The 26,576-nt window shown below is 44.6% G+C and overlaps 1 protein-coding gene across 1 annotated transcript in view; it reads left to right on the plus strand.

The window, feature by feature from the left end:
- Positions 1-26,576, plus strand: part of DGKG (diacylglycerol kinase gamma) — a 121,147-nt gene that overhangs the window by 13,976 nt on the left and 80,595 nt on the right. The window contains 5 exon segments of the mRNA XM_083616262.1: positions 10,645-10,983; positions 15,953-16,029; positions 20,540-20,560; positions 24,443-24,608; positions 25,787-25,849. Coding sequence (XP_083472388.1) covers positions 10,917-10,983; positions 15,953-16,029; positions 20,540-20,560; positions 24,443-24,608; positions 25,787-25,849 — 394 coding nt within the window. The 5' untranslated portion in view covers positions 10,645-10,916.

Raw genomic sequence — 26,576 nt, forward strand, 5'->3', positions numbered from 1 at the left:
TCGGCTTATCAAGAGGAAATGCTTTCTAGTAGTCTATGGTCTTGAGCACCAGAGCTTCTGTTTCTGGTCTATGTCAAAAACATTATGCTTTGTGGCTCAGCCAGCCATCAGCGAAACACTAAGAGAAGAGCCTGTGATCATAAGTGCTCTGGGCAGAAGGAATACTAATAAAAAAAAACCCAACCAGCTCCACCAAGCTAAGCTACCAGAAGCAGCACTAGAGAGCTGCAAGGCTACATTTCAGTGTAATGCTGAGCCAGAGTTTGATCAAACCACAGTTTGTCCAATGAGCAAGGATTGTTCTTGCAGATGCCCAAATAAACTATAGCTTGTTTCAGCTGATGTTTCCCCCTCCCCAAATGCCCAGCTGCTATATCAATGCCCTCTGTCACTGATTCACTTCTGCAGAAACAAGATGGAAAACTCAAGTGTGCTGCTCCTCTGGCCACAACTCTGAGCAAAAGGCTCTGTTCCCCCAATCCTGGGTACTCCTCGTGAAGGCTCACAACACACACAAAATCTTCATGAACAAAAGTGACTGAGCAGGCCCACTCACCTGGCAGATTTGGAGAGAAAACAATCTGATCTGCCAACCCAAAAAATTTCTGGACCCCTGATGTGCAGTGTTTAAGGAAGTACTTCCTTTTGTCTTCCACCCTATTGCTTGCAGTTCAAGGCTGTTCTTGCTTTTTTATTGTCTTTTATGTAAGCTGAGAAAGTTTCTTTACTACCAGGGTGCAAAACTATTGGGCATAAACATAAGAACCTATTCATTCCATGCACTGATAATAAGTCCCAGTCTATACTATAACCTTTAGCTGCAGGCTACCCAGTAATAATAATAATAATAATAATAATAATAAATTATTTATATCCCGCCCTCCCCAACCAAAGCTGGGCTCAGAGCAGCTAACAACAGTAAAATAATACAGCATTCTAAAATCAATTCATTATAAAATCAGTTCAAATCAAATTGATGGCAACCATTGGGCTAGAGTTCTGTGAAGAATTACCAAAGGAGGGGGTCAGGCTGTGCCTTGGCCAAAGGCCTGGTGGAACAGCTCTGTCTTGCAGGCCCTGCGGAAAGATGTCAAGTCCCGCAGGGCCCTAGTCTCTTGTGACAGAGCATTCCACCAGATCGGAGCCACAGCCGAAAAAGCCCTGGCTCTGGTTGAGGCCAGCCTAACCTCTCTGTGGCCCAGGACCTCCAAGGCATTTTTGTTTCAAGACTGTAAGGTCCTCCGTGGGACATACTAGGAGAGGCGGTCCCGTAGGTACGAGGGTCCTAGGCCGTATAGGGCTTTGAAGGTTAAAACCAGCACCTTAAACCTGATCCTGTACTCCACCGGGAGCCAGTGCAGCTGGTATAGTACCGGATGAATGTGATCTCGCAGCGAAGACCCCATAAGGGTCTTCTGCACCCGCTGGAGTTTCTGGGTCAGTCTCAAGGGCAGCCCCACATAGAGCGAGTTAGTCTGGAGGTGACCGTCACGTGGATCACAGTGGCTAGGTCAGAGCGAGAGAGGTAAGGAGCCAACTGCTTAGCTTGGTGGAGATGAAAAATGCCGCCTTTGTTATAGCTGCAATCTGCGCCTTCATGGAAAGGGAGGTGTCGAACATTACACCCAAACTCTTAACGGACGGTGCTGGCACTAATTGCGCCCCCACAAGAGATGGGAGTTGCCTCCCCAATCCCATATAATCCTGACTCAGCCAAAGGACCTCTGTCTTCGAAGGATTTAACTTCAACCGGCTCCCACATAACCATCCAGCCACAGCTTCCAAACATCTGATCAATGTGTCTGGGGCCGAGTCAGGATGGCCATCCATCAACAGATAGAGTTGGGTGTCATCAGCATACTGATGGCAGCCCAACCCAAAACTCCAGACAAGCTGGGTGAGGGGACGCATAAAGATGTTGAAAAGCGTCAGTGAGAGTATCGCACCCTGCAGAACTCCACACACCAAGGAGTGGCGCAACTACAATTCCCCCCCCCCAAGTGCCACCCTCTGTCATAGTTTAAGGCAGGCTTGGAAGATAGGGGAAGTTCAGGGAAGAACCTGAGACTGATGACTAGGTTTGCTGTGCAGAAGAGGAAACTATTGCATACTTTTGGAAAAGCATGAAAATATTTTCTGTGCTTCCCCCCTCCCCTTTTTGAGGTATGCTCAAACCTTACTGCTGTGCGTTGTGAGAATATAAAGAGAGTCATGAGACTGTACCTGTGGGTTGTGCATTTTATATTTGGAACATCAGTGCTGCTTCTGATCCCTAAAAGATGACTGTCCCAGATATGCCCCAACAGCAGAAGTGTGGAGTTTGCTTTTATTGCACAAACTGAACATGGCAAAAGGTCGTTTGCTCCCGTTTCTTAAAGAACCTCACTTTAGGCCTTATTCTGCAGGTTAAAACAATGTTTTTTAAAAGCAGACCAACGAACCAGGCATGTTCAGCAGCAGCAGCTGACCACAGATCACTATCGGCCTGTCGAAGTAGGAAGTATTTTGGCATTTTCCCTTGATATCTTATTGAACATTCTCTCAGAAATCGGATGCCCTGTAGTTGACGGGGTCACCTGCCTGCTATTTGTGGCTTATCTGTGTGCATGCAGTTAGTTTGTACCATTTTTTTTTTTTACCGCGCCTTCCAGCAGCACTCTCAGGGTGTCCAGCAAGATCACTGTCGGCTGACGGGGGGGGGGGGGGGGGGGTTGATGCAGCTTTGTCATGGTGCAACTGCTCCAATGCCCACAGCATGTGCAGATTAGATAGCAAGAGTGACTTTCAAGGGCTCAACAGGCAGAGAGTCCAAACGCCCTCCAAGTGCTCTGTTTGTGGGTGAGGGGAAGATGACTATATAACGTAACTGCTTCAGGATTTCTCTTTGAGAAATTGCTGAGGGAGGGAAAGCGCTGCAAATATTTTAGCAGGCTGGAGATCAAAGGTGCCCTTTCTCCCCCAGAAGTCGGAGCCGCAATCCATTTCCTACTCTCTCTGGAGCTTTGCTCCCTGGATCCCTGGCTGTTGCTGAGTGGGATTCCCATCTCAGCCGCAAGAAATGCTGCCGGCAATCGTTCTCTCAACAGCAGCAGCCTCTTGTCCCCTGCCCACTCTGGCACTAGGAGATTTGCAGCTGGGGGAAAGGAGTGGGTGGGCAAGCCAGAGGAGGCAGCAACTGAAAGGAGGGGAAGTTGCTGAACTCGCTGAGAGTAGCAGCACAGCTTTAAAAATGGAGAAGAGTCTATCAAGGTGAGGAAACTCTATTGCAGGCATCAGGACCAGGGGGAGAAGATTGGGTGGGGTGTGTGATTTCTTTTTAAGATGCCAGTGGAGAAGAGAGCATGAGTATCCTCCCCTCTAGCACTTCCTCTCATTTCATGTCTACTTTTTGCAAGGAATATGATGTGAAAATGGAGAAGCCAGTTGGGAAATTTAAGTGGGAACACTTTTATTCTAAAAGCATCAAATCCAGGAAGCCACGGTACTTTCATACACATGCACACAAACACAAGCACACACGGTTGCCTAGATTGAGGAAGGACCTCAAACACTTTTGTTACTCTACAGTTCTATGGTTCTGTGATTCCAGTGCCAATTGGTTATAGCTAAAAACTCATGAAACAAGCCCTCCCAAAGCTTGGACAAATCACATTGATGCCTGAAAGATAAAACATGTAGAGGTCTGACTAATAGGCCTGGAGAGGACATTCCAAATTACAGGCCCCATCGCAGAGAAGCTCTGCCCCCACTAGCCACCCATCTCACCTCAGAATTTGGGGGTGTGTGGTGGATTCTACATACAGAAGCAGTGATCTCTCAGAGAAGCTGATGCCAAAGCATTACTCACAGACCAAATGTAGGTGGAGCCAAAGGCAGAGCTAACTAATTCTAGGTTTGTGCCCATCCTCCTCCCTGCTGAATTCTACAAGAGGAGGAAGCTGGCAAGCAGTGCCGCCCCCTAGATTGCTTGTTAGAAAGAAGGCAGGCAGATGGACGTTGACTGAAGGAGGGTAGATTGAGTTTAATAGGGCAGTGCCCCCTTTGCTGTAATGGAGCACAGACTTTGCAAGGAGAATGTCAAGCAGGTTTTTTTAATTCCCCCCTAAATCTCAAAAGTCACACACACTTCCTCTCCCACACATGTTATGCCTCTATTTGAATGCAGAGACACTCTGCAAACATTTTTGTCAATCCACTGTCCTCTTGCCAATCAGGTCTCTGCAGCACTTGGCCAATCCTAATCCAATAATATAATTATGGCATAGAAGTTCCCTCCATGTGTCCCTGGGCAGAAAAACCATGTAAAAATGGAGTTCTGGGGCTGCCAGTTTTCCAGCCAGAGTAGTGAAGGTTCCCCCTTCTTCCAATTCTGTTCCATTGTATTCCTCAGTATAGATCTAATAGGGCTGCGTTGAAAAGCAGTCCAAGCATGCTTGGAATTGTTTCCTTGAAGGCCACACCTCAAAGCACATTATTGGTAGCTAGCCAGGAGAAGGGAGTGGTTGTTAGTTTGAGTGGCTAGGGTTTTTTTAAAAAAAAAATGTTAAGAGAGAGCAATGGTGAGCAAAGTGTAGCTATATTTCTGTAATATCTGTTTTTTACTTAATCATTTGCATTTATTTTTGGCAAAGGGGGATTGGGAGAAGTGGTGGGTGATTTCTGCATGTGTTGCAGCTTTCAACACTTACATGGTATTGGAAATGCAGGGTTTGTGTGTGTGTCTAGATTTGAGAGATGTATGGAGGGATTGCATTCCTGCTTTCCCCCCTTAGGTTTTAAAAATGCTCCTGTGTATTTAGTTGGTTATTGTGAGAACAGTTTGCTGGACTAGATGGGCCGTTGGCTTTATCCAGCAGCCTCTTCTACTGTGATGATTATAAGTACAGTGGTACCTTGGTTCTCAAACTTAATCTGTTCCGGAAGTCTGTTTGACTCCTGAAACCATTCAAAAACCAAGGAGCAGCTTCCGATTGGCTGCAGGAACTTCCTGCAGTCAAGCAGAAGCCACGTCGGATGTTCAGCTTTGGAAAAACATTCACAAACCGGAACACTTACTTCTGGGTTTGCAGCGTTTGGGTTCCGATTTGTTCGACATCTAAGCCGTTCAAGAACCAAGGTACCACTGTTTCTACAAAAGCTACCTGCTGTGGAACCATCTTATTAAATGTAGAGTTTCCACATCGAGTGAAGCTGATGCACCCTGTGCATGCGCATACCATTTTTCTCTGAGGCTTTTAGTTCCTAATTGTATCTCTGCTGAAAAGTTTATGTGTACATGCTAATACTGAAGACCTAATGTCCTGTTCTGAAGCAGCACAGTCCATGGATGCCCCAGAAGACAGAATATTGGTCTGGGGCAATGGTGAGAATCTAGATCAGTGAAAGAGACAGTCTACTGTGCAGATATTCACAGGCAGCCAATACAGAATGGGTTCTGGAGAAATAAGAGAGCAGGATATAAGATTTGCAGGACCATGGACAGATCACTAGGTAGAGGGAACTTCCTCCAACAGTCCCAGATAATGGTTTATATCCTTCAGTACTTCAGACCTAAGTACACTTCCAAATTCTCCATCCCCATGGAATGCAGATTCTTAAGGTACTGCCCTCAGGTCTGAGGCCTGGCACTTTGATGCTTTTTTATTACTTACTGCCTCTTATGTTCTCTGCACTGATGAGCAGGACTTAGGGAGCAAGAGGTTCTGGGATCTTGATTTCCAGGCTTAAGATCAGGGGCTGGGTCTTGCTCCTCTGGTAGGGATGTGGGCAAGATGGACTCAACCAGCACTTCTCACTCCTCGTCCAAGCTATTCCTTTTAGGCTCTTGTGTGATCTGGTATTCCACTTATGTAGGGTTGCTGACTGTGCAGAGAGCCCACACATCTTGTACTTTGGTTTAGTCAGTCAGAATCTATAATAGAACTTTTCCACTGGCTGGTGTGGCCAAAGGCAAAAGTGAGCAGAGCTGTGTATCTTTTTACATTTGGCTACATTCTGGCCATTGAGAAATGACAGCGCGCGCGCGCACACACACACACACACACACACACACACACACACACACACACCTTCATCCAGTCAAGCAAGAGGCATTATCACAGTTCACAGACACATTCTAGTCAGGCAAAAGCACCCAAGGAAGACGTGGATCAGAGCCAGTGAGGGGTTGCCTTGTGAGAGTGGGGTTGGGAGGGGCATGGGCTGGGGAGAGTCCTGGGAGCAAGGTGAAGAGGCCAGGAAGATGACATTCAACCCCTGGGCTTGAGGTTCCTTAACCCAATCTATAAGATCGCTGAAAATTCTAACATCATATGTGTGGGTGCTTGGAGGTACTCTTAAAAGTTGTTCAAGTTGAAATCCACCCCCACAAAAATCTTTGGTCCATATTTTTGTCTCTCTTACACCTACCTAATACCCTCCAGGTGTTGTTGGACTCCCTTCATCCCTGGTCATTGCCTCTGCTGACAAGAGCTGATGAGAAATTGGAAGTCCAATTTCATCCCAACAATGTTTGAATGGCACCAACTTGACTACCCCTGGTTTGGAGAGGATGCCATTTCAAAATATATTTGATGTGCACTGCAGTTGTCCATGTTTCAAACCTCTCCCCTGTGTCTCTAGTTGCAAATTTCTGTGTAGGGGGACAGGAACATCTTGCCCCTAGTATATACCCATGTAAATCTACAGGCATGAAGACTAAAGGCCAATGAAGTGCATCCCTACCTTTCCACGGCACACACTTCACCCACAGCCTATCCAGACAACTAATTTCTAAATATGCTACATTTATATGTCACCTTTCTTTTAAACAACTCAAAATAGTTTGCACTTTGAAATAATGTCTTGGAATGAGACATGGTGCCAACAAAAGGAATGAATAGATAGGGAAGAGGAAGATGACCACCTGTGGAATAGTGAAGCCACATAATACATGAAGACCAAGTGGAAGGTTTCATTGCAAGAAACAGTTCTGGGAGGGGAGGACCCGAATGGCAGCTGGCCCCAGCCAAGTTGGGGTTTGTGTATGTGAGCCTTGTTGTCAGGCCTCTGATGCAGCCAGGCAGGTTGTCTTCTGATGGAGACAGTTGTGGGAGAGAAAGGGCCAAATGTTCCCATCCAGGCTGGTGAAGGGAGGCCTTGCCACCTCTCCTCTCCTGATGTAACCAGATGGAGCTGAGTGATGAGTTTTGAGCTGTGGCTATTCTATAAAAAGTGCAACCAGATCAACACCTTAAAAAGCAAACTGTTACGGTCAGGTTGTATTTATTGATACAAACACCCCTTCGGAAGGCAGTGCAATAAAGACTGTTATACACCAAATGAATACAGTATACAGCAGATGGGCGAAAGCCAATTATTTATTTAGAAATTCTCTTACCTGCCCTTTGCATAAGGTCCCAGGGCATGTGGCAGCAATAGAAAATACAATTATAAAAACATCTTGAATCATTGCAATAATACAATATATAAAACCAACCCACATGGAGTAGAACAATACTGTATAAATTGAGCAAAACATTATAGTTTTCAGCAACCGTGATAGTGGGAGTGGAGGTAAGGATTCAAGCAGTGATTCCTGATTTCAAAAGACATGTGTTATGAGTGCAAATGTACAAGATAAATCTCGTTAGAACAATGGTCAGTGGTTTTTGAATACAGTGATACCTGGGTTTAAGAACTTAATCCTTTCCTGAAGTCCATTCTTAAACCGAAACAGTTCTTAAACTGAGGCGCGCTTTCCCTAATGAGGCCTCCCACCGCCAGTGCCCTTCCACCATTCGGCTTCCGTTCATAGACTGAGGTAAAGTTCGCAAACACTACTTCCAGTTTTGAGGAGTACGTAAACCGAATAGTTCGTTAACAGGGCTGTTCGTAAACCAAGGTACCACTGTTCAGCCCTGTTAATCCAGCCTTCTTTCCTCTCATTTGTAACATGATGACCTCCCCTGTCAGAGGCAGTGTGCCTTTGAATACCAGTTGCTGTGAATCGCAAGTCGAAAGAGTGCTGTTTCACCCAGGACGTGCTTGTGGGCTTCCCATAGGGATCTGGTTGCCTACGGTGAGAACAGGAAGCTAGACTAGATGAACTTTCGGCTAGATCCAACAGGGCTCTTCTTATGGCATTATATATTCTTAAACTTCTAAATTTAACTTCCCTCCTCTGTCATTCAGATAGTGATTCATGCATGTATTCTAAATGCCCGAGAGAACGTAGACCGGGGCATGGATTCCCTCAATTTTTCACAACCATCATGTACTTTTACAGAAAAACACCAAATTTACATCAGGCACGGACTAAAACATGGTGATCATGCTATGGAGGCATGTGGAATAAGTCATGTTTCCAGTGTACTCCATTCAGTTCTCTTTCTTACCCTGGTTTTGCATGTTTCTCCCCTCGCAGAGTTATAGTTCCCAGCAACTTTAGCAAATTACAGTGCCCAGAATTATTTTAGGGGGGAAAGGTGCTCTGAATGTGCTTTAAATGTATAGTGTATACATAGCCTTATGGTTTAGGTACCCAGTGGAGAGACTTCTCACTGCCAAGAGCATTACACAAAGCTTTTGCTCTCACATGCGATATTTGAGCTCACTAGAGAAAGAATTGCGGTTCTCAAGGATCCGGTTTTAGTGTTTTGATTAGTACTGGAGACCCTGCAGCTTCTCTGCAGAACTTGCTAGGTAGATGTTATTTAGACCACATAATAAATTAGTGAGATGGCTGCGCTGTCACTACACAAACAACATAGTGTCTGGAAAGATCGTCACTCATTGCACACATGTTTAGGAATCCCCTTTGTTTGTGTTATTTAGATGGGAAATTAGAGGTTAATAGAGCTTTTTACAATGTCTCCTATGTAATTAGAATGTCTGGGCACCCAGCAATTTCTAGAAAGTTGCAGAAAGGGTTGCTTGCTTGATTTGACTTTTGCACGGGGTGTAAATGTTAAACAGGATGGTGGAATGAATGTGGCTGCTCATTCTGCCAGGTTCTCCATGAATTGTGAGGCATAATGCCAAATGGCTTTCCTAAGACAATTGATTGTTTTCAGGAAAAGGGCCCAGTCTTTGCCTTTACCGAACCATCGGATACCTCCTGTATTTTGGGAAACTGCCATTCATTTCTGAAACTGTAATCAGCTGCTTATATTCAAATCAAGATGAACTAAGTTGTTCCTGCTTTGAAGTTCCTTGTATGGTTCATCTGAGCTCATGGCTGAGAGATTCACTCATTTATTAGGATACAGCAGAGCTATTTTACATTAGCAATACTGTCCATCAAATCTGGCAAAAGGCTTGTATTTACTTACTTTATTTTATCCCACCCATCTCTGAGTTGCTCAGAGTAGCATACATGGTTCCCTTGTGCGCTCTATCTCTCACATGACAGCCCTGTGAGATAGGTTAGCCTTAGGCTAAGAAATAACAATTTGTCCAAGGGCATCCAGGACATTAATCCAAGCGATATCTGCATCATACTATTAGGACGGTTTCCTTGGGGGGGGGGGTTGAAGGCTGTATGCCTCAAACCCTTCTAATTCCTGGATCCAGCATGGATTCAATCCCTGGAATAGCCAGGCTAGCTTCCTGGCGAGTTAATGGTCCTCTAAGTATGGACCATTAAGGTAGCAAAGGAAGTGGCTCTGTGCTAGACAACAAATGGATGGGTCCGCCTCCCACAATTTGCTAGTAGTTAGAAATACAAAGGCAGAGTTGATGCATGTGAAGTAGAAGCTAGAAGCAGGTGAGAGACAGAACCATGCCCGATTTCTGCTGTAATCCAAGGCTCTGACCAAGGGAGAAGTAAGACCTTCTTGGCGTGTTGGGGCCGTGAACCTCTCCATCAGGTTGTATATATGTGTAAATAAACCATATATCATTACAACACCACAGTTTCTGCTGTCCCTCATTCAAAGCTTCTGGAACCCCTGGAATCTCAGAGATTTGTTTGGTGTACCTCATTCCCCCAAAGAATCATGGGAATGATAGGGTGCTGGGAATTGTTAGGAGACTGCTGTTTCCGTTACAGACCTACAGTTCCCAGAGTTCCTTAGCAAGAAGGATTGATTGTTAAACCGCTCTGAGAATTGTTGTTTGAGGGGATAGGGAGGACTCTCCTAAACTCTCAGCAACCTGAACAAACTCCAGCTCCCAGGATTCTGGCTCAGATCATTTTTAAAGAGTAATTGCTTTGGTGCATTCCTGGTCCCCTCCTACGTGGGTTGCAAGAGTGAGTGGGAGAGTGGTGATTAGCAGCCACAGGATCATAAGACTTGTCTGACTCCACTGCAGGGCTGTTGTGCAGCAGCTGGGCAAACAAGGGGATGTGAGAGGCTCTCCTGAACATCCCCTCTTTTTCACAGCCATGAGTGTTAAAACTGGTATAATAGTGCTTTAAATGTACCATACGGATGTGGCCAGGCTTTAAACCTGTGTGACACTCCAACCACAACCCCACACTGGAAATGGCCTGTTTCATTGTGGGGGCTCTGAAATTTCCCCCTTTTTCTCAAATCATTTTTCAATTTGTTAAATAAGCTTGAGTCAGCACAGTTCTGCCTTTGTTTCCCTGAAAGCCAGCATGAAAGAAAAAGATTTGGGGGAAATGTATGCCGTTCTATAACTTGCACATTTTAATTCTAGATTTGAAGACACTGGCGTTTCTCCAGGAAGCATTTTCTGATGGCACTCCTAGCTACAGCGGAGATAAAGATGGCTCTGCGGAGACCAGGCACATTGGCGTTCATCCTGATCAGGATCTGAGTTCTGCTGTAGAAAAACAACAGTGACTCAGTAGACATCTGCAGAGCAAAACTTGAGCGATGGTCCAGAATAATTTCTTGTTCTAGAGGTGCAGCTCCTCCTGAAGACCTCTGCTAAGGGGGGAGACAGCCTCCCCAAAGCTCGCCTGAAAGATGAACGATGGCACCTGGATCACCCTTAGTCCGGCAGAGTTTGCTCAGCTCCAGCAGTATTCTGAGTGTAAGTACCGTCCCTCTCTCAGCTCAACCGCTTGCCATTTCGGTGTGGGTTATTTATGCCAGCATTAGCACAACAGCTTCCAGCACATGGTGAATAAGATGCATGCAATCCTTGTCCTTTCTTTCACAGGAAGGATACAATTAATTTGATGTGTCATTCTGTGAGGTATGCCACAATAACTTAAGCACAGAACATCCAAGTACATACAATAAGATCTTTTAAAACCCGGAGATGTAAATTTAAGTCCTGACTACATGGGGAGTGTTTGAGGGGTGTGTGTCATCAAATACAGGGCACTGGGTTCATTTCCCCACCATGAACCACCTGCAGTCCATCCTGGAAGTCTGTTGGTCTGCAGAACAGGCAGGGATAGTAGTGAGGGATTCATGTGAGTTTGAAAGGGTGGTGTGTTCCACACAAGGGAAGAATCTGCAAAGCTGTATTTAATGTGATACTTTCATTTTTCAAGTACTGCTCCCAGCATTGAAGTGCCAAATTGAGAGCCTAAGAAGCTCTTAATTCCAAAGGTGGTTTTCCCCCACCCCACTACTAAGCGCTTAGGTTTTAGCAAAATTCACAGCAGAAAGAAATGATAAAGCTAGTGTACGCAGGTCAATAACTTGGTGCACTCTCTCGGGTTTTCTTTTCTGCAAAGATCTGGCCTCTGGAAGAGAAGTGTTCCTGCTGCAAAGGCCTAAGATAACATTTTGATACTCCTGTGTGGTAGGGCTCCGCGATGCTACCGTGAAATGTGTCAGTTTTCATGGGGACTCGTATGTAAGAGGGCTGAACTCTGTATTTGGAAATACCAAACACCTAGGGTGGAATTCGAAGGGACGCAGGTGGCGCTGTGGTCTAAACCACTGAGCCTAGAGCTTGCCAATCAGAAGGTTGGCATGGCGAATCCCCACGACTGAGTGAGCTCCTGTTGCTCGGTCCCTGCTCCTGCCAGCCTAGCAGTTCGAAAGTACGTCAAAGTGCAAGTAGATAAATAGGTACTGCTTTGGCGGGAAGGTAAACGGTGTTTCCGTGCCTTACTCTGGTTTGCCAGAAGTGGCTTAGTTATGCTGGTCACATGACCTGGAAGCTGTCTGCGGACAAACGCCAGCTCCCTCAACCTGTAGAGCAAGATGAGCATGCAACCCCAGAGTCGTCTGCGACTGCACCTAACGGTCAGGGGTACCTTTACCTTTACCTTTAGGGTGGAATTCAGTGCTGCACTGTTGCAGTTGCTCTGTCTGTGCAAGCATATCAGCTTGCTGGGCAGCATGACCCCCCTCTGCTCTCCCCATGTGCTATTCCGGTGGTTCTCCCAACACCCTGAGGCAATTGGGGGGGGTAAAGGGGGAGGAGAGAGGGGAAACCCTCCTTACTGATGGCGTTTATTATGTGAAGCCCACCCCAAGTCTCAAAAACCATGTCTCGTTTTGTTTTCACAGCATAATTTTTGCACTTTCCCACCAAAGCCTCATCCCTTGCATTCCACCACCAGACCTAAAGGATAGTTTTTCCAATGCCTTCTCAAGCAGATTTCTATCATGGAGGAAATGAGAAGGCTTTCTAAAAATTGTTTGTGCCTGCGGATCCATTCACATTACCCTTTTTTTAATGTATTTTTTCTATCCAGGCTAACAAACATGTTTAAAATTTGCTTGGGGTGAAGTGGTCCAATGATACAAATGTTGCATCCGTGTCTCAACACATGAACGCAGCACTTGCCAAGTATGAATCTGTACAGCTATTGACCTATGGAAAAAATGCAGCTGAGCCAGGTGCCTGCCTGGTGTCTGCTGGGCTAAGTCTGCAGGGCTTTTCTTCTGTTCTTATAATGTGAATGACCACATGGCCCTCATCGGTTGAAGTGGGAGAAGAGAGAACACCTAGAGAACAGATTAAGGGGCAGCTCCACATCCAAATGGGCTGGCAGTGCAATTTGTGGGGGAAGGAGGAATATTAGTCTCAATACGGACTAGTCAAAGTCTAAGTCAATGGGGCCAGCACTAAAGAGGCAGCCCTTCAGCGTGTCCACACATACAACAATCTTCTCTGTTTGTGGTTGGTGGATATACTTCCACATTGGAAGGCTGGGGAATAAGGATGCACAGAACAATTTCTTCCCACTGACCTTATTGCTCCAAATGTAATCCTTCTGAGACTCTAGCCCAAACACTGTGATATTCATGACCACTTTAAGAGATGGGATCTTGAGTGTTTGATATGAGCAGTCCCCTTAGTTTATTTTTAGTAGCCTTTTTTAGGCATCTGAAAGCAGATTCCCTTATTTTAAGCATTTTCCTCTGGTATTTCAGTCGATGTTGATCCTCTGGGGCTGACTTCCTAATCCAGGGCAGCTGAGCTATGAGCCTGCTGGGATGTTTCACCTCCTGGAGCTCTGAGACCCCAGGAAGGGAGATTAAAAAAAGAAACTGGCTTCCATCACGACTTCTTACGAAAGAACCCTTCTCAAATATTTTAGTGGCAGAAATAATGGATGATAGCGATCACAACCTGCTAAATTAATGCTGTTCTTTGCACTGGGAGAGCATGGGGAGCTAAGCTGCTTTCAAGTCACATCACTCAGTGGTTCAGTCAGGAAGTGCTACAGTGAAAATGCTTCTATCCCATGACAGATGCAAGTTCGCAGTCATTGAAGGAGGAAAATTCAGCATGCCAGTGAACAGTTAATTTTTGCGCACAAGTTTTGAAATGGGTGGAAAGGGCATTTAGGCTCCATACACGCCATACATTTATATCACATCTCCCCACCCTTGAGAATTCTGAGAGCTCCGCTATGTTATGGGTGCTGGGAATTCTAGTTCTGTGAAAGATAAATTACAGATCCCAGGAGGGAGATGTGCTTTAAATATGCTTAAAATGTATGGGGTGTGTGTGTGTGTTGTTTTTATTTTTTAAAAATACATTGTTATTAAAGATTTCTTAGATTACAAAAATACTTGCATTGTCTCTTTTTTCAATTTGTGTTTTCTACAGATCAGTTTCATTTGTTGTGAGACATTAGTATTAGATTAGGAAGAAAAGAGGGGGGGAAGAAGGGGAGGGGAATTAGGAAACACTATGCGCTCCAATTGGAGAACAGCCTTTACCAAAGGTGTCATGGACTTTGAAGATGCTTGAACTCAGGACGAAAGGGAGACAAGTGCTAAGAGGCAGGCACATTTGGCAAACCCTCACCTTGATCAACTCCCGCCCAGAAACCTATGTCCCCATTGTGGAAGGATGTGTAGAGCCAGAATTGGCCTCCACAGTCACTTACAGACTCACTGTTCAGACTGTGTTCATGAAAGACAAGCTTACTCGGCTATGAGCGATCACCGAAGAAGAAGAAGAAAGCAGAAGAGTAGCAATAGCAGTGAGGAGTGGTGGTGGTGAGGAAATGGTGTCCCAAACAGGGCCTTGTGTGCTGTAGATCCGCTGCTGCATGGATGGCACTACCCTGGGAAAGATTAACCCACCCTAAAACAGCTGCTCTGAGACCCTTAGTTTCATGTTTATTTTCCTGTATGTGTATATATTCCCCTGGTACACCTTAGGATAGACGGCTGTTGGGAATGGAGTGTGGAAGAAGCCATGCCTAATAGGAACCTAATAGAGGGCTCTCTCATTAAGCATCCACCCAACCAGGTAACCTATGTGAAGCCTGCAAGACCATCTTGGCTGTGAGTCCTGGAAGTCCTGCTCCTTGCCTTGCAGGCCTTTTCCCACTTGGCCTGGGAGGGTGGGGCCCTGACTGATTCCAGCTACAAAAGCTGCTGAAGAGGACAGAGACCATCTTGGCTGTGATGCATGCATGTGTTGCACTAGCAGTCAGCATCTGAGAAGATGGAGAAGAGGACAGAGGGTGAAGAAAGCTGTGAGTGGAAGGAGACCCTTTTCTCAACCTTTGGGACCCCCTGGGAAATTTAGCAAACCTGCTGTACCTGGAATGTGATGTGGATAGTGCAGCTGAATGGGACATAGTACCATCCACCTTGGGCCTGCCCATAAAAAGCAAGTCTAAAGTGAGAGACTAGGGCAGGGGTCAGCAACCCGCGGCTCCGGAGCCACATGTGGCTCTTTTACACCTTTGCCGCGGCTCCGGGGTGGATACTAGTGAGGGGAGGAGGCACATTGTGCGCCCTGACACTCCCCACTGTGGCGGGCGCTGTACTGGCTGTGACGTCGCATGGGGGCGGTGCATGCGTTAGTCACGTGCCGTCCCGACGTCACCTTCCCGCCCGCCCGCCCACTACGTTGTAAGGGGCATGTACGCTGGTCACTGCATTGAAAGGGGGCATGTACGCTGGTCACTGTTTTGAAGGGGAGTGAAGAACACACAAAAAGGTAACTTGTTAATTTAACGTTTATTTCTATGAGGAGGAGTAATTATGAGGGGTCAAACAAAGAAATAATAAAAAAGTGACAAAAAAGTTATTTTTATAATGACAAGTTTTGCGGCTCCCAGTTTTTTCTCTTCGGAAACGGGTCCAAGTGGCTCTTTTTGTCTTAAAGGTTGCAGACCCCTGGGCTAGGGTGATGTCTGCTGTTTTAAGGAACTCTCCTTGTTGTGAGACTTCTGTGGGAGAGCTGAGGGTTTGTCTGGGCCCTGGTTGAGAACCCAGATGGTGTGCGTTCCCTACACAATACTAGGGTCAAATATTTGACATTGCAACTCTGATATATCTTCTGCTTCAAAGGAAACATCTGGGGTGTTGTAAATATAACGTTTAGGGCACTCTACTCATTGCAGGTTCATTAATAATTTCAAAATAAAGCAGGATGGATTTTCATGAAATTTTAGAGCCCGCCATGACTTTTACAACATCATTTTGCCCAAGGTGTCGGCATGGTTGTATATAATCATTCCTAAGCTTGGCAAGCTGCAATGACCTTCTGAAGAAACACATGACTTCGTCAGACTTCTATGTAATTAATAATATTCATGGTATTGGCATTAACTTTCTCCTCCTAGATTCCACAAAGAAACTGAAAGATGTTTTGGAAGAGTTCCATGGAGATGGTGTCCTAGCAAAATATAATCCAGAACAGGTAAGAAAGCTTGTATTCCTAAATTCTATATTGAATCAACACCAGTAGTCTTGTTGATCCATTTGAACAAAGTGCACACCTTCAGTCAAATAACGCCATTTGTTAGGATCAACCATGTGACATTTTGTGCAATGCACAACTCCTTCTCAGGCAAGATGTTAAAAAGGCTGGTGTTGATTTACTGTTATTAATAGTATTACTTATATATTATTTTATATATTATTTCTCTCTCTCTCTCCCCTTTTCTTTGTTAAATTTGTAAATAAAAAAGTAATTGAAAAAATAAAGGTGCAAATATATTATTTATCACATCACAGTTTCATAGCTGTCAACACTTCCCTTTTTTAAAGGGAAATGACCTTATTCCGGATAAGATTCCTTACAAGAAAAGGGGAAAGTTGACAGCTATGCGGTTTCCAGAAGGGTAGTCGTGTTTGTTTCTATTGGTTTTGCATTTCATTTTCCTCTGAGCTCATTCTTCTACATTCCCCATATGCATATATATTCTTGCCAATTCAGGATTATACTTCATGCATCTGATATAATGGACTGTGAGCTTCTGTCATAATAAATGTCCCGTTGCACTTAGGGCAGTTATTGCCTGTACCTACCATATTTTTCGCTCTATAAGACGCACCCGACCATAAGACGCACCTAGTTTTTAGAGGAGGAAAACAAGAAACAAGAAAGCAACGTAAAGCCTCTTGAGCGAAGAGGGAGGAGCACTCCTGCTGTGCTCAAGAGGCTTTGCATGGCTATCCCTGAAGCCAGAAGAGCAAGAGCGATCACTGGTCACTGATCCCTCTTGCTCTTCTGGCTTCAGCAATAGCTGCGCAGCCTGCATTCTCTCCATAAGACACACACACATTTCCCCTTACTTTTTAGGAGGGAAAAAGTGCGTCTTATAGAGCGAAAAATACGGCACTTCCCAGCAGCCTTATGTGCAACCTGAAGCCTGCATAGAATGTAACCGAGCTTCATTTGCTGTCTCCTTCCACATTCTGTTTTGAGACCGTGACCAGATGCAGACTGCATCGCTTCACCAAGGGCTAGCCTTTTCTGCATCCATCCATCCCTTACTCTGTTTACTATCTAGCCCAATGAAGAGTTCTGGAAAACTCAAATGCTCATGGCATTTTAGTTGATGTAATAAAGGCGTTGTCCAAAAATGGATTTTTTGAACATCTGAAGATGCATTCTGATAGTGTAAAAAGAGAAATGGAATAACAGTAACTGAGAGTTGCCTGTATCATCAGTTTCTAAGAATTTGCAATTTCAATTGTTTATGAACAAAGGTACCAGCATGAATGAATATAGCTGCACATAAGTATTTTGATTTTCTAATCGGAAATTAGAATTATCTAACTTGGGGGGGAGGCATAAAGTATGCACACTTGTGAGTTTTCATTGGCTTAAAGTGGGTAACATTACTACTTCCCCTTTTCCCCCTCTTAAAACTAACTTTGAACAAGTTGAGCAGAAAACATTTTCAGTCCTCACTACATTTGCCCCCATGTTGAAAGTGTTGTTCCTCAGATTCTCTGGGGGTGATTCCTCCGTATTTTAAGGAGAAATTAGGAGAGTGCCTTTTCTGATATATATTTTTTTAGAGAGGTGGGGAAATGTTTCCAAAGAGCAACAGATCTGAAGGCCTATGTTCTCTCTCCTAGGAAAAGCAGATTAGTAAGAACAATAAAAGTGGGTTGTCCCCACTTCCACGCTAAGAGAAGGAAATAGCTGCGGTGCTATTCAAGAAGAACACAAAAGGCTCCAAAACCTTAGAATATCAAATGAAATTAAATAAGAAACGGGCACAAAGAGCTTGTGAGGGAATTCTTGACACGCAAAGTAATTACGAGGACAAGCCAACAAAAGAAATGGCAGGAATTGCAATTGTGCTCCCTCTTAGGAAGAGTGCTTGCTAGGCACTTAGGAGGGAACAGGGCAAGTGCTGTCTTGTGGGTGGCCGTAAGTGGGCCGCACCGCTTTCTACTGAGAGCACATTGCTGTGGTTTGTGCCCCATGGCAGGAGATATTACTGTGATTATTTCCACTGCACAAAGCCGCCAATGTAGGTATAATTCATTATTACCCGCTCTGAGAAATTACTGCATTTGCCATTGGGTTTAATGACTAATTGCCTTTAAAACTGCTTTAAAGAACAGAGTTGCTTTCCAGCAGAGGCTGCGGAGGAAGCTGCCCATAAAGGAGCGAGTGGGGGGTGGGGTGGGGGGGGTATTTTCCTACAGTCCTTTTGTGCCGTCTAGCTTTTAGTTGTTTAATGGTACTCCTACTACTTTATCCCTGCAGTAATAACATATGGAGAGGGGGTTGTTGCGATAACCCCCTGCTCCAAATTATACCACTGCAGCCAGCCCGCTTCCTACCTGACTTGGGAAAAGCCAGGGTAGAATTGTTATTTCCTGCTCTTTGAGGGGATATCCCGTCATTTCCTCAGACAGCTGCTTGCCTGTAGCGATGGCAACGTAGCAATCGCTGTGAGCAGAAATCAAGGATCTGTACAGATGTGTCTGGAAGCAGGAGTGGGCGGGAGCTTTTCGACTCTAACAGTGAACCTGCCTCCTCCTCTCTTCTCAACCGTACGTCCTCTAATGACACGTATAACAGCTTCCAGATAAATTTCTTAAGTACCTTTAAACCGTTTGCTCCTCCCTTTCTCCCGCATTTCAGGTGAGCTGTCCACTTTTTTTTTCTTTAAAGAACCTTAAATGTTGGTGTGCTCAGGTCTGGCACTATGCTTCCAAAATAAAATAAAATTCTACCAGGTTTGTATTTATTGGTCAGCTTTCCACCCAAAGGCCTTTGAGATGACTTAGAAGATAAAAAAAGTTTAAAAGCCAAGCAACAGAGCAGCCTACTAATACAAGTAGTATAACTACATAGGAGCTAGAATACTAAAAGCAAATCACTCGATGACAAAGGACAAGCAGAATATAGACTAACCCACCTGACTGGATGCCTGCAGTCTAACCTTCTTTTTAGAGCAAGTCTAGAGATGAGAAGAAAGGTAGGCATGACTCATGTGTGATTGCCATTCCCTTTCTCTCCATCTGAGTCAGCCTGTCAGAGAGGGGTCAGGAAGGAGAGTCTAAGGCAGGGGTGGCCAATATGATACTTTCCAGATGTTGAGGACTACAGCTCCCTATACGGCCTCGGCCCAGTATACCGTCTCCACCCCCATCGTTCAACCCAGGAGCATCTCCACCCCATTGTTCAGCCCAGACACTGAGGTCCAGCGCTGAAAGCCTTCTGGCGGTTCCTCACTGCGAGAAGTGAAGCTACAGGGAACCAGGCAGAGGGCCTTCTTGGTAGTGGCACCCGCCCTGTGGAACGCCCTCCCATTAGATGTCAAGGAAATAAACAACTATCTGACTTTTAGAAGACATATGAAGGCAACCCTGTTTAGGGAAGTTTTTAATGTTTGATGTTTTATCGTGTTTTTAATAATGGTATAAATAATAAATAAATTATTATTATTAGCCCTCCCATAACCAATGGGATGGCTGTGGTGAGTGGCATTGTCATCCCAAGCATCTTGTTGCCTATCCCTGGTCTTAGGGTTCAGTAGGGTGTGGGATATACACACCCTGCACAGTAGCTACAGATTTGTATTGAGCATTTCATCTAGCCATAAGAACATAAGAGGAGTCCTGCTGGTTCAGACCAAAGGCTCATATAGTCTACAGTGGCCAACCAGATGCCCGATAGAAGCCCTCAATGCAGCAACATTCTAGCAACCATCATGATTAAAAGCATAGGTGTTGTATCCCGTATTGAAGGTAACATTACCAAGAATGCACTTTTTCAGTATCTTCAGCATCTGTTATTGCACGGTGTAGAATTGGACCCAGAGGGATTTAAACCATAAAGTTCTGGTCTGTTAAGTTCCCTTAGGCTGCAGTCCTCAAGATGCTTTGCTGGAAATGAGCCCCTCTGAACACAGTGGAACGTCTTTCTGAGTAAACACACAAGATTACGTTGTAAATGACCTTGGGCATTGTGTTCACTTAGCCCAACCGACCTCACAGAATTGTTGTGAGAATAAAATGCCAAATTTGTAATAACCGCCCTGTACTTCTTGGAGGAAGTTCCAAATACAAGGACAAGAAATAAAAATAATAAATAAATGAAGCAATCTTTCATTTAATTCTTTAAATAGTTCTTGCAAAAAATCTGCCTGTTCTCTTATGTCAAAAATTTACATTTCAGGGATAAAGTTTTCACAAGCCTTTTCTCTAGCGTCTAAACAGTTCCATCTGCTGGGAAATTTTGACAAGGGCATGCTTTTAAAATGCAAGGTTTTTAAAAATTACGGATTTCCCCCAAGTGTGTTCTGAAATAGTACAGTCGTGGGAAGGACTGTAGGACATACCATCCTGAAAGTTTGGTTTGCCTTTGTCCAGCAGAATAGCTGTTTCTGTTCCTCCTGCTCTTCGGTCCTTCTTCACTGAACTTTGCTTTGTCTTTTTTCCGCTCTTCCTTTCCTCAGAAACAAGACACTCTGAACCAAGTAAGACTTGCTTTCCATACTCTAGCTATCACATGTGGTGTTTACATGTTGCCTTGCATGTTTGCTTCTGCTTAAACTGACCCCCCCCCCAAAAAATAGGATCAAAGTTATGACTTGCAGTTTCAATCAGTATTCTACAAAAATCAGAAAACCTCAGTGCCTCTTCTGTATCCTTAGAGAGTCAGTGTTGAGAGTACTTAAACATACAGAAAAATGTCAGAATAGTGAGCCAATGTCCTAATTCTCACATCATCTTCATCCTCTGAGCCTCATCTAGTCCAACCCTCTGCAGTGCAGGAATCCTGCCCACAGCCATCGCTGTGTGGCCTTGAACCACCTACCTTCTGCTTAGCAGCCGGACCCATTGACCCATTGTGCCACAGGAAGGGCAGCTTGTGCTGAGCATGCCATCCTCCGTTGCAGTGTAAACTCATGGGACTCAACTATACAGCTGCAAATAAAGCGTTTAAAGTGTGTTTTAAGTGCAATATACAATGTGGCACTAGATGGCGATGGTGAGCCCTATGGAAAATTCAATATATTTTTAAAAACACTTAAAAAGAAGAAGTATTTTCAGAATGTTTTTTCATATGTTTGTAGATTCCACCCTGAAGAGCTTTAGCTGCATTTCCTATTTAGGTGTCACTGCTGCCACCCCACATAAGCTTATAGTCCAGTATGCGCCTCTGCTTTCAGTGTGTGTGAAAAGTCCACCTCTGCCTTTTCCTGTGTGGCATGTTCTCCTGCGCCTCTGCTTCGGGTGGGTGGGTGGAGAGAGAGCTTTCTATTTTTATATTAGCGCTATATGTCATTTTGCAGTTCCTCTGTATACTTTTAGATTAGCCTTCTCCTACCTGGACTACAACTCCCATCAGCCCTGGCATCATGAGGCTGATGGGACTTCTAGTTGCATCTGGAGGGCACCAGGCTGGGGAAGGCCTCTTTAGCTATATCTGTTCTATATCTGTTACGTGAAAAGCTTCAAACAGAGCTCAGTGCATTCCTGCTGCATATAATGTGCCGCTGTGTGTGTTTACAATCTGATCTGTTTATTTCTCTGATGTGTTGGGGTAGTTAGGATTGCACAGGACCCCAGATGTGGGGGAGAGGATACATTTTATGAGCGTCCAGAGATCCAGGGGGCCCTATCTCAAACCTTGCAAGCCTAGTTGATGGGGTGGGGAAGGCTGAACTGTACTTTATAGTGAGGTAGGAGACCTGAAAATAATACTGCCAATATATTTCACATCTGGCAACCAATGAACCCCTTTGGTTTCAGATAGTACATGGGTAGATGAATCTTAAAAGCCAGGAAAACAAATTTTCAAAGCCCTCTGATGTGTTGTATATTTTGCTCTAGAAGACTTAGTTTGGTCAGAATACACTTCCAGAGTTAACGCTAAATACATTACTTCTGGTAAATGAGTCACCACAAAAAAATTGTGTTCCAGGCTTTTTAGGCTTGTCTACTCATGTACTAAGGCATGCGGGTGGCGCTGTGGGTTAAACCACAGAGCCTAGGACTTGCTGATCAGAAGGTCGGCGGTTCGAATCCATGTGACGGGGTGCGCTCCCATTGCTCGGTCCCTGCTCCTGCCAACCTAGCAGTTCAAAAGCACATCAAAGTGCAAGTAGATAAATAGGTACCGCTCCGGCGGGAAGGTAAACAGCTTTTCTGTGCACTGCTCTGGTTCTCCAGAAGCAGTTTAGTCATGCTGGCCACATGACCTGGAAGCTGTACGCTGGCTCCCTCGGCCAATAAAGCAAGATGAGTGCCGCAACCCCAGAGTCGTTAACTGGATCTAATGGACAGGGGTCGCTTTACCTTTACCTTTACTCATGTGCTATCTGAAAGCAAAGGGGTGCACTGGTTGCCAGAAGTGAATTGTTTTCCAGCTCTCTGATCCCACTTTTATGTTTGAGGATAGTTGTGAATGCATATTTCCTTGTATCTATGTACCTATTGTCCATATCTTGTGATATTTGCTGGAGCTATTCAGAAATAACATTAGAACAGAATACGTAATATTTTGAACAGTGAGTTGCTGGCCAAGGTTCTTCTCTAGAATAGTGTGTGTGTGCTTATGCAGTTAAAATTTGTTGTTTGAGAGAAAGAGATTTGTGCTTCCTTATATGGCATGCTCCCTCAAGAACTACCAGTCCCAGAGTTCCTGGTGCATGGGAAGGAGGGGGTACAGCTGGTGGGAGGAACAAAGCACTATAATAGGGATACTGATCCCAGGGGCAGCAGGAGCCAGTGCTGCTGGCCAGTGGCGTAGCGTGGGGGGTGCAGGGGGGGCCGGCCACACCGGGCGCAACGCAACATCTGGAGTTAGGGCAAATCCACGGGTTAGGGGCGCAAATCCACGGGTTAGGGGGCGCAAATCCACGGGTTAGGGGGTGCAAATTACTTGCCTTGCCCCGGGTGCTGACAACCCACGCTACGCCACTGCTGCTGGCAGGATTTACTGGCTCAACTATATTTGTGAGTAAATGCCACCCAGCGACTTCGTCTATCAAGTTCAAACTTGCAAGTTAAATTGACTTTAGGAAGTTAATCCATGATTTTTCAATGAAAAGAGCCAGAAATATAAAGCTTTAACTTGAACTAGTCTATTTATAAAATGTTTTCATCCATTGGGAATCAAAATATATCAAGAGGATAATACCGTTATCAGGACCAACCAAAAAGATACAAAATAATCAGAAACTTCATAGGACTGTTCATCAGGCTTGACATTATATTTAACAAAAATAGCAAAAGGGGGAGTGGGATTGGAGGGCATGTTTCAGAAACAAGGTGTAATTTCAGAAATGCAGAAAATGTAATTTAGTAATTAATACAGTAACTTATCTTTCATGACTCCTGAGATTGTATAGGACAGGAGCGTGATGTGGGGAGGGGGAGGAGTGTGTTACAAGTTTTTATCAGGTCACCAAAAATTATTCTTGGGCCCTGGTTTCAGAAATGAATTCCTGCTGTGCCGTCTGTGGCTATTTCTCATATTAGGCCTTGGGATATAAATGAGACTTATCTCTGTCTAACAATATTTTTGCCAGAGTTCTGAAAGCTGAGTGCTGTAACTGCAAAATGTGCACTGCAAGCTGGTCTCCATGATGCATCTGTCACAACAAACGTATTTTATTTTGCCTTACTTGCTTTGCCAGGGTTCTGGAGCCCATCGTTGCTGCTCCCCTCCCATGCTTGCTTTGAACCTTCATTAAATTTAATAGTACGCCATGGATCTGGAAGCATCCATCTGCCATCCCTCAAGGGATGATGGGCTGTTCCTGGTGTGAGGGGGAGACAACTCTCAGATTTGTGTTTGACTGTTTTTGAGCAATGCCATTCAAACCCTGCTCTGTAGCTTAAAGTTGCCAAATCTACTCTAACTGCATATGTCCATTTATTTAAATATCTGAATTGCAAATGTTAAACCACCTATGGACCAATGCTGAAGATAAGCTAAAATGAGCACTCTAGAGTTAAACATACCAACTGGTTCATTTTTAAAAAATAGCAAGGGGATAACCTTCTCCTTTCTGAGGTAAATAACCCATGGACCGCAGGAGACTGACATCTCTGACCTAAAAGATTTTCACTCATTTTTCCCTGATGCCGTTTTGTGGAGCTCTATTGGACCATACATGTTGTTCCAATGGGATACTGAATGCTACCTGTTCACAGTTTGTTAATCACAGGTTACCATGGTGTATATTGTGTAACATGCATTAGCAACAGCCTGAAAGCTTGGTGGTTGATTTTAATTGTTGCGTTGTCTGGAAGGAATCCTACTTCTGCAGACCGTCCCTTTTTAAAATGAGAAGTTAAACAAATCTAAAGGGCTTTTCTATTTTGCTTTATTCCATTCTTCCCTGAAGCCAATTGACTATGAGGGGTTCCAGCTGTTCATGAGAACATATCTGGAGGTGGATATTCCAGAGGAGCTCTGCCAGCACCTCTTCATGTCCTTCAAACGAAAAATCTGCCAATATTCCCCAGAGAGCCAGCGACAAAGTTCCAGCATTACACAGCTCAGCAACCTTGGTGAGCAACATCCATTCTCCTTTGTCTGCTTCACACACCATCACTAGTACCTGCCATTTGCTGATTTACTGGTTCACTTGTTATTTTTGAAGTTTTTAAGAAGTGTGTTGCATGTTCAGTCAAAACTGAAAATGGAGCTGGGATGTTTTTAGAAGTCGTCTTCTGTGGCAGATTTGCATTTAGAAGGAACAAAATGAGACTTGCAACAAAATGCAAGTGTGGAGTTCTCTTCCAGTCAGTCTCTTTTATAATACCGTATTTTTCCGTGTATAAGATCGTCTTATACACGGAATGTTGCAATTAAATACAGTATATAAATAAATACATGGCGCCATCCATATTCTTTCCCCCCAGCCTCCCCTCGCTATTGGTCTCACAACAAACCCTGATCTGGTACTCCCCCCCAGCAGCCCCCACTCCAAGTTGCCCCTTGGCTACCCAGACCCCCCCCCCCCCGATTCCCCAAACACACTCACTCAGGCAGCTCTGGCAGTCGCAGCTCCTCGATCAGCGTTCGCATCTGCCGGCGCTCAATACGGTACATACCGTAAATACTGAGACAAAGTGCACCACACAGGCGGGAAAGCTGGAGCTGCAGCTACAGTGGAGTTACACTGAGCAGCTGCCATTACGCAGCTTGCCTCAGTGTTTGATGTTTAAATATACGGTACTAAATATACTGGTGTTTTGAATATTTCATAAAATATTGAAGTTCTGTTTGGTGTTTAAAATATTTATTTCTTAGTTTTGGACTCAAAACATAGGGGTCGTCTTATACATTGGGGGTGTCTTATACACGGAAAAATACGGTACTCCATTTCACCCGTTGTTATCTCTGGTTTCCCATTTCCACCCTCCTCCAACAACCAGTTGGCATTCTGTGGCCACTGAGCCTACTGAATCCACATTGGATTCCACCTCCTCCAGGCCAGGATTCAGGTTAGGCCACCCACAGCTTGGGTTAGGTTCTGACCCTCTACCCACACACACACTTGTACTTTGTATTATTGGTGAGACATAATAATATGTGCACACAGCCCTTTCTATTCTAACCAAGTATTTATATATTTGCCAAGAAGAAAGTGTTGACAGCTGTTTACTACAAACTTGCAATAAACGTAACTGAGCGTACGTTGTTAAAGTGTGTGTTTATTTTTCTGTTTCTCTCGGGCTTTCAGAGTCTAAGTCCATTGATACAGGCATCTCTATCCAGACTGAAGTTGCTTGCGCCCCTGTTACAGGTATCTATGATAAGCTCTTTTATGAAACCCCTGCTCCACCTTTTAACAAGGACCTCCATAGCCATAAATGGACAGAGCGGTATTGTACAGAGATTTATAAGTACAAAAGCCTATCTGGGCTTTTCTAATTTACTTGACTGTTTTCCCACGTTGGCCAACCAGAAACAGGAAACAAGTGCAGATGTCCTCTCCTGTTGTTGTCCCCAGCAATTGATATTCAGAGACATGCTGAATTTGAGACCAGAGGTAATGCACAGCTATCGTGTGTGTAGTAGCCACTGATAGCTTGAGTCTCCTTTTAAAGCTGCTCATGTTGATGACCATCAGCACGTCTTGTGAAAGTGAACTTCATTGTTTAACCATTAGAAACATATAGAAGGGATCCTCTAAGGCAGTGGTTCTCAACCTGTGGGTCCCTAGATGTTGTTGGACTACAACTCCCATCATCCCTGAGCTCTGGTCTTGCTACCTAGGGATGATGGGAGTTGTAGTCCAATAACATCTGGGGACCCACAGGTTGAGAACAGCTGCCATAAGGTCATCTGATCCAAACTGCTACTAGTGCAGGAAGTTCCATCCCTACAAAATAATCTCCGAGAGATAGCCATTCACCATCTGCTTAAAAATCTCTAACACATCAGAGTTTTCCCACCTTCTGATGCAGTCTGTTCCACTGTATCATCAGAAAGTTGTCCTTAGTTTTAAGTCTAAATATTTTTCCTTGAAA

The sequence above is a fragment of the Podarcis filfolensis genome (assembly GCF_964270895.1).
Source record: "Podarcis filfolensis genome assembly, chromosome: 5".
Classification (NCBI taxonomy): domain Eukaryota; kingdom Metazoa; phylum Chordata; class Lepidosauria; order Squamata; family Lacertidae; genus Podarcis; species Podarcis filfolensis.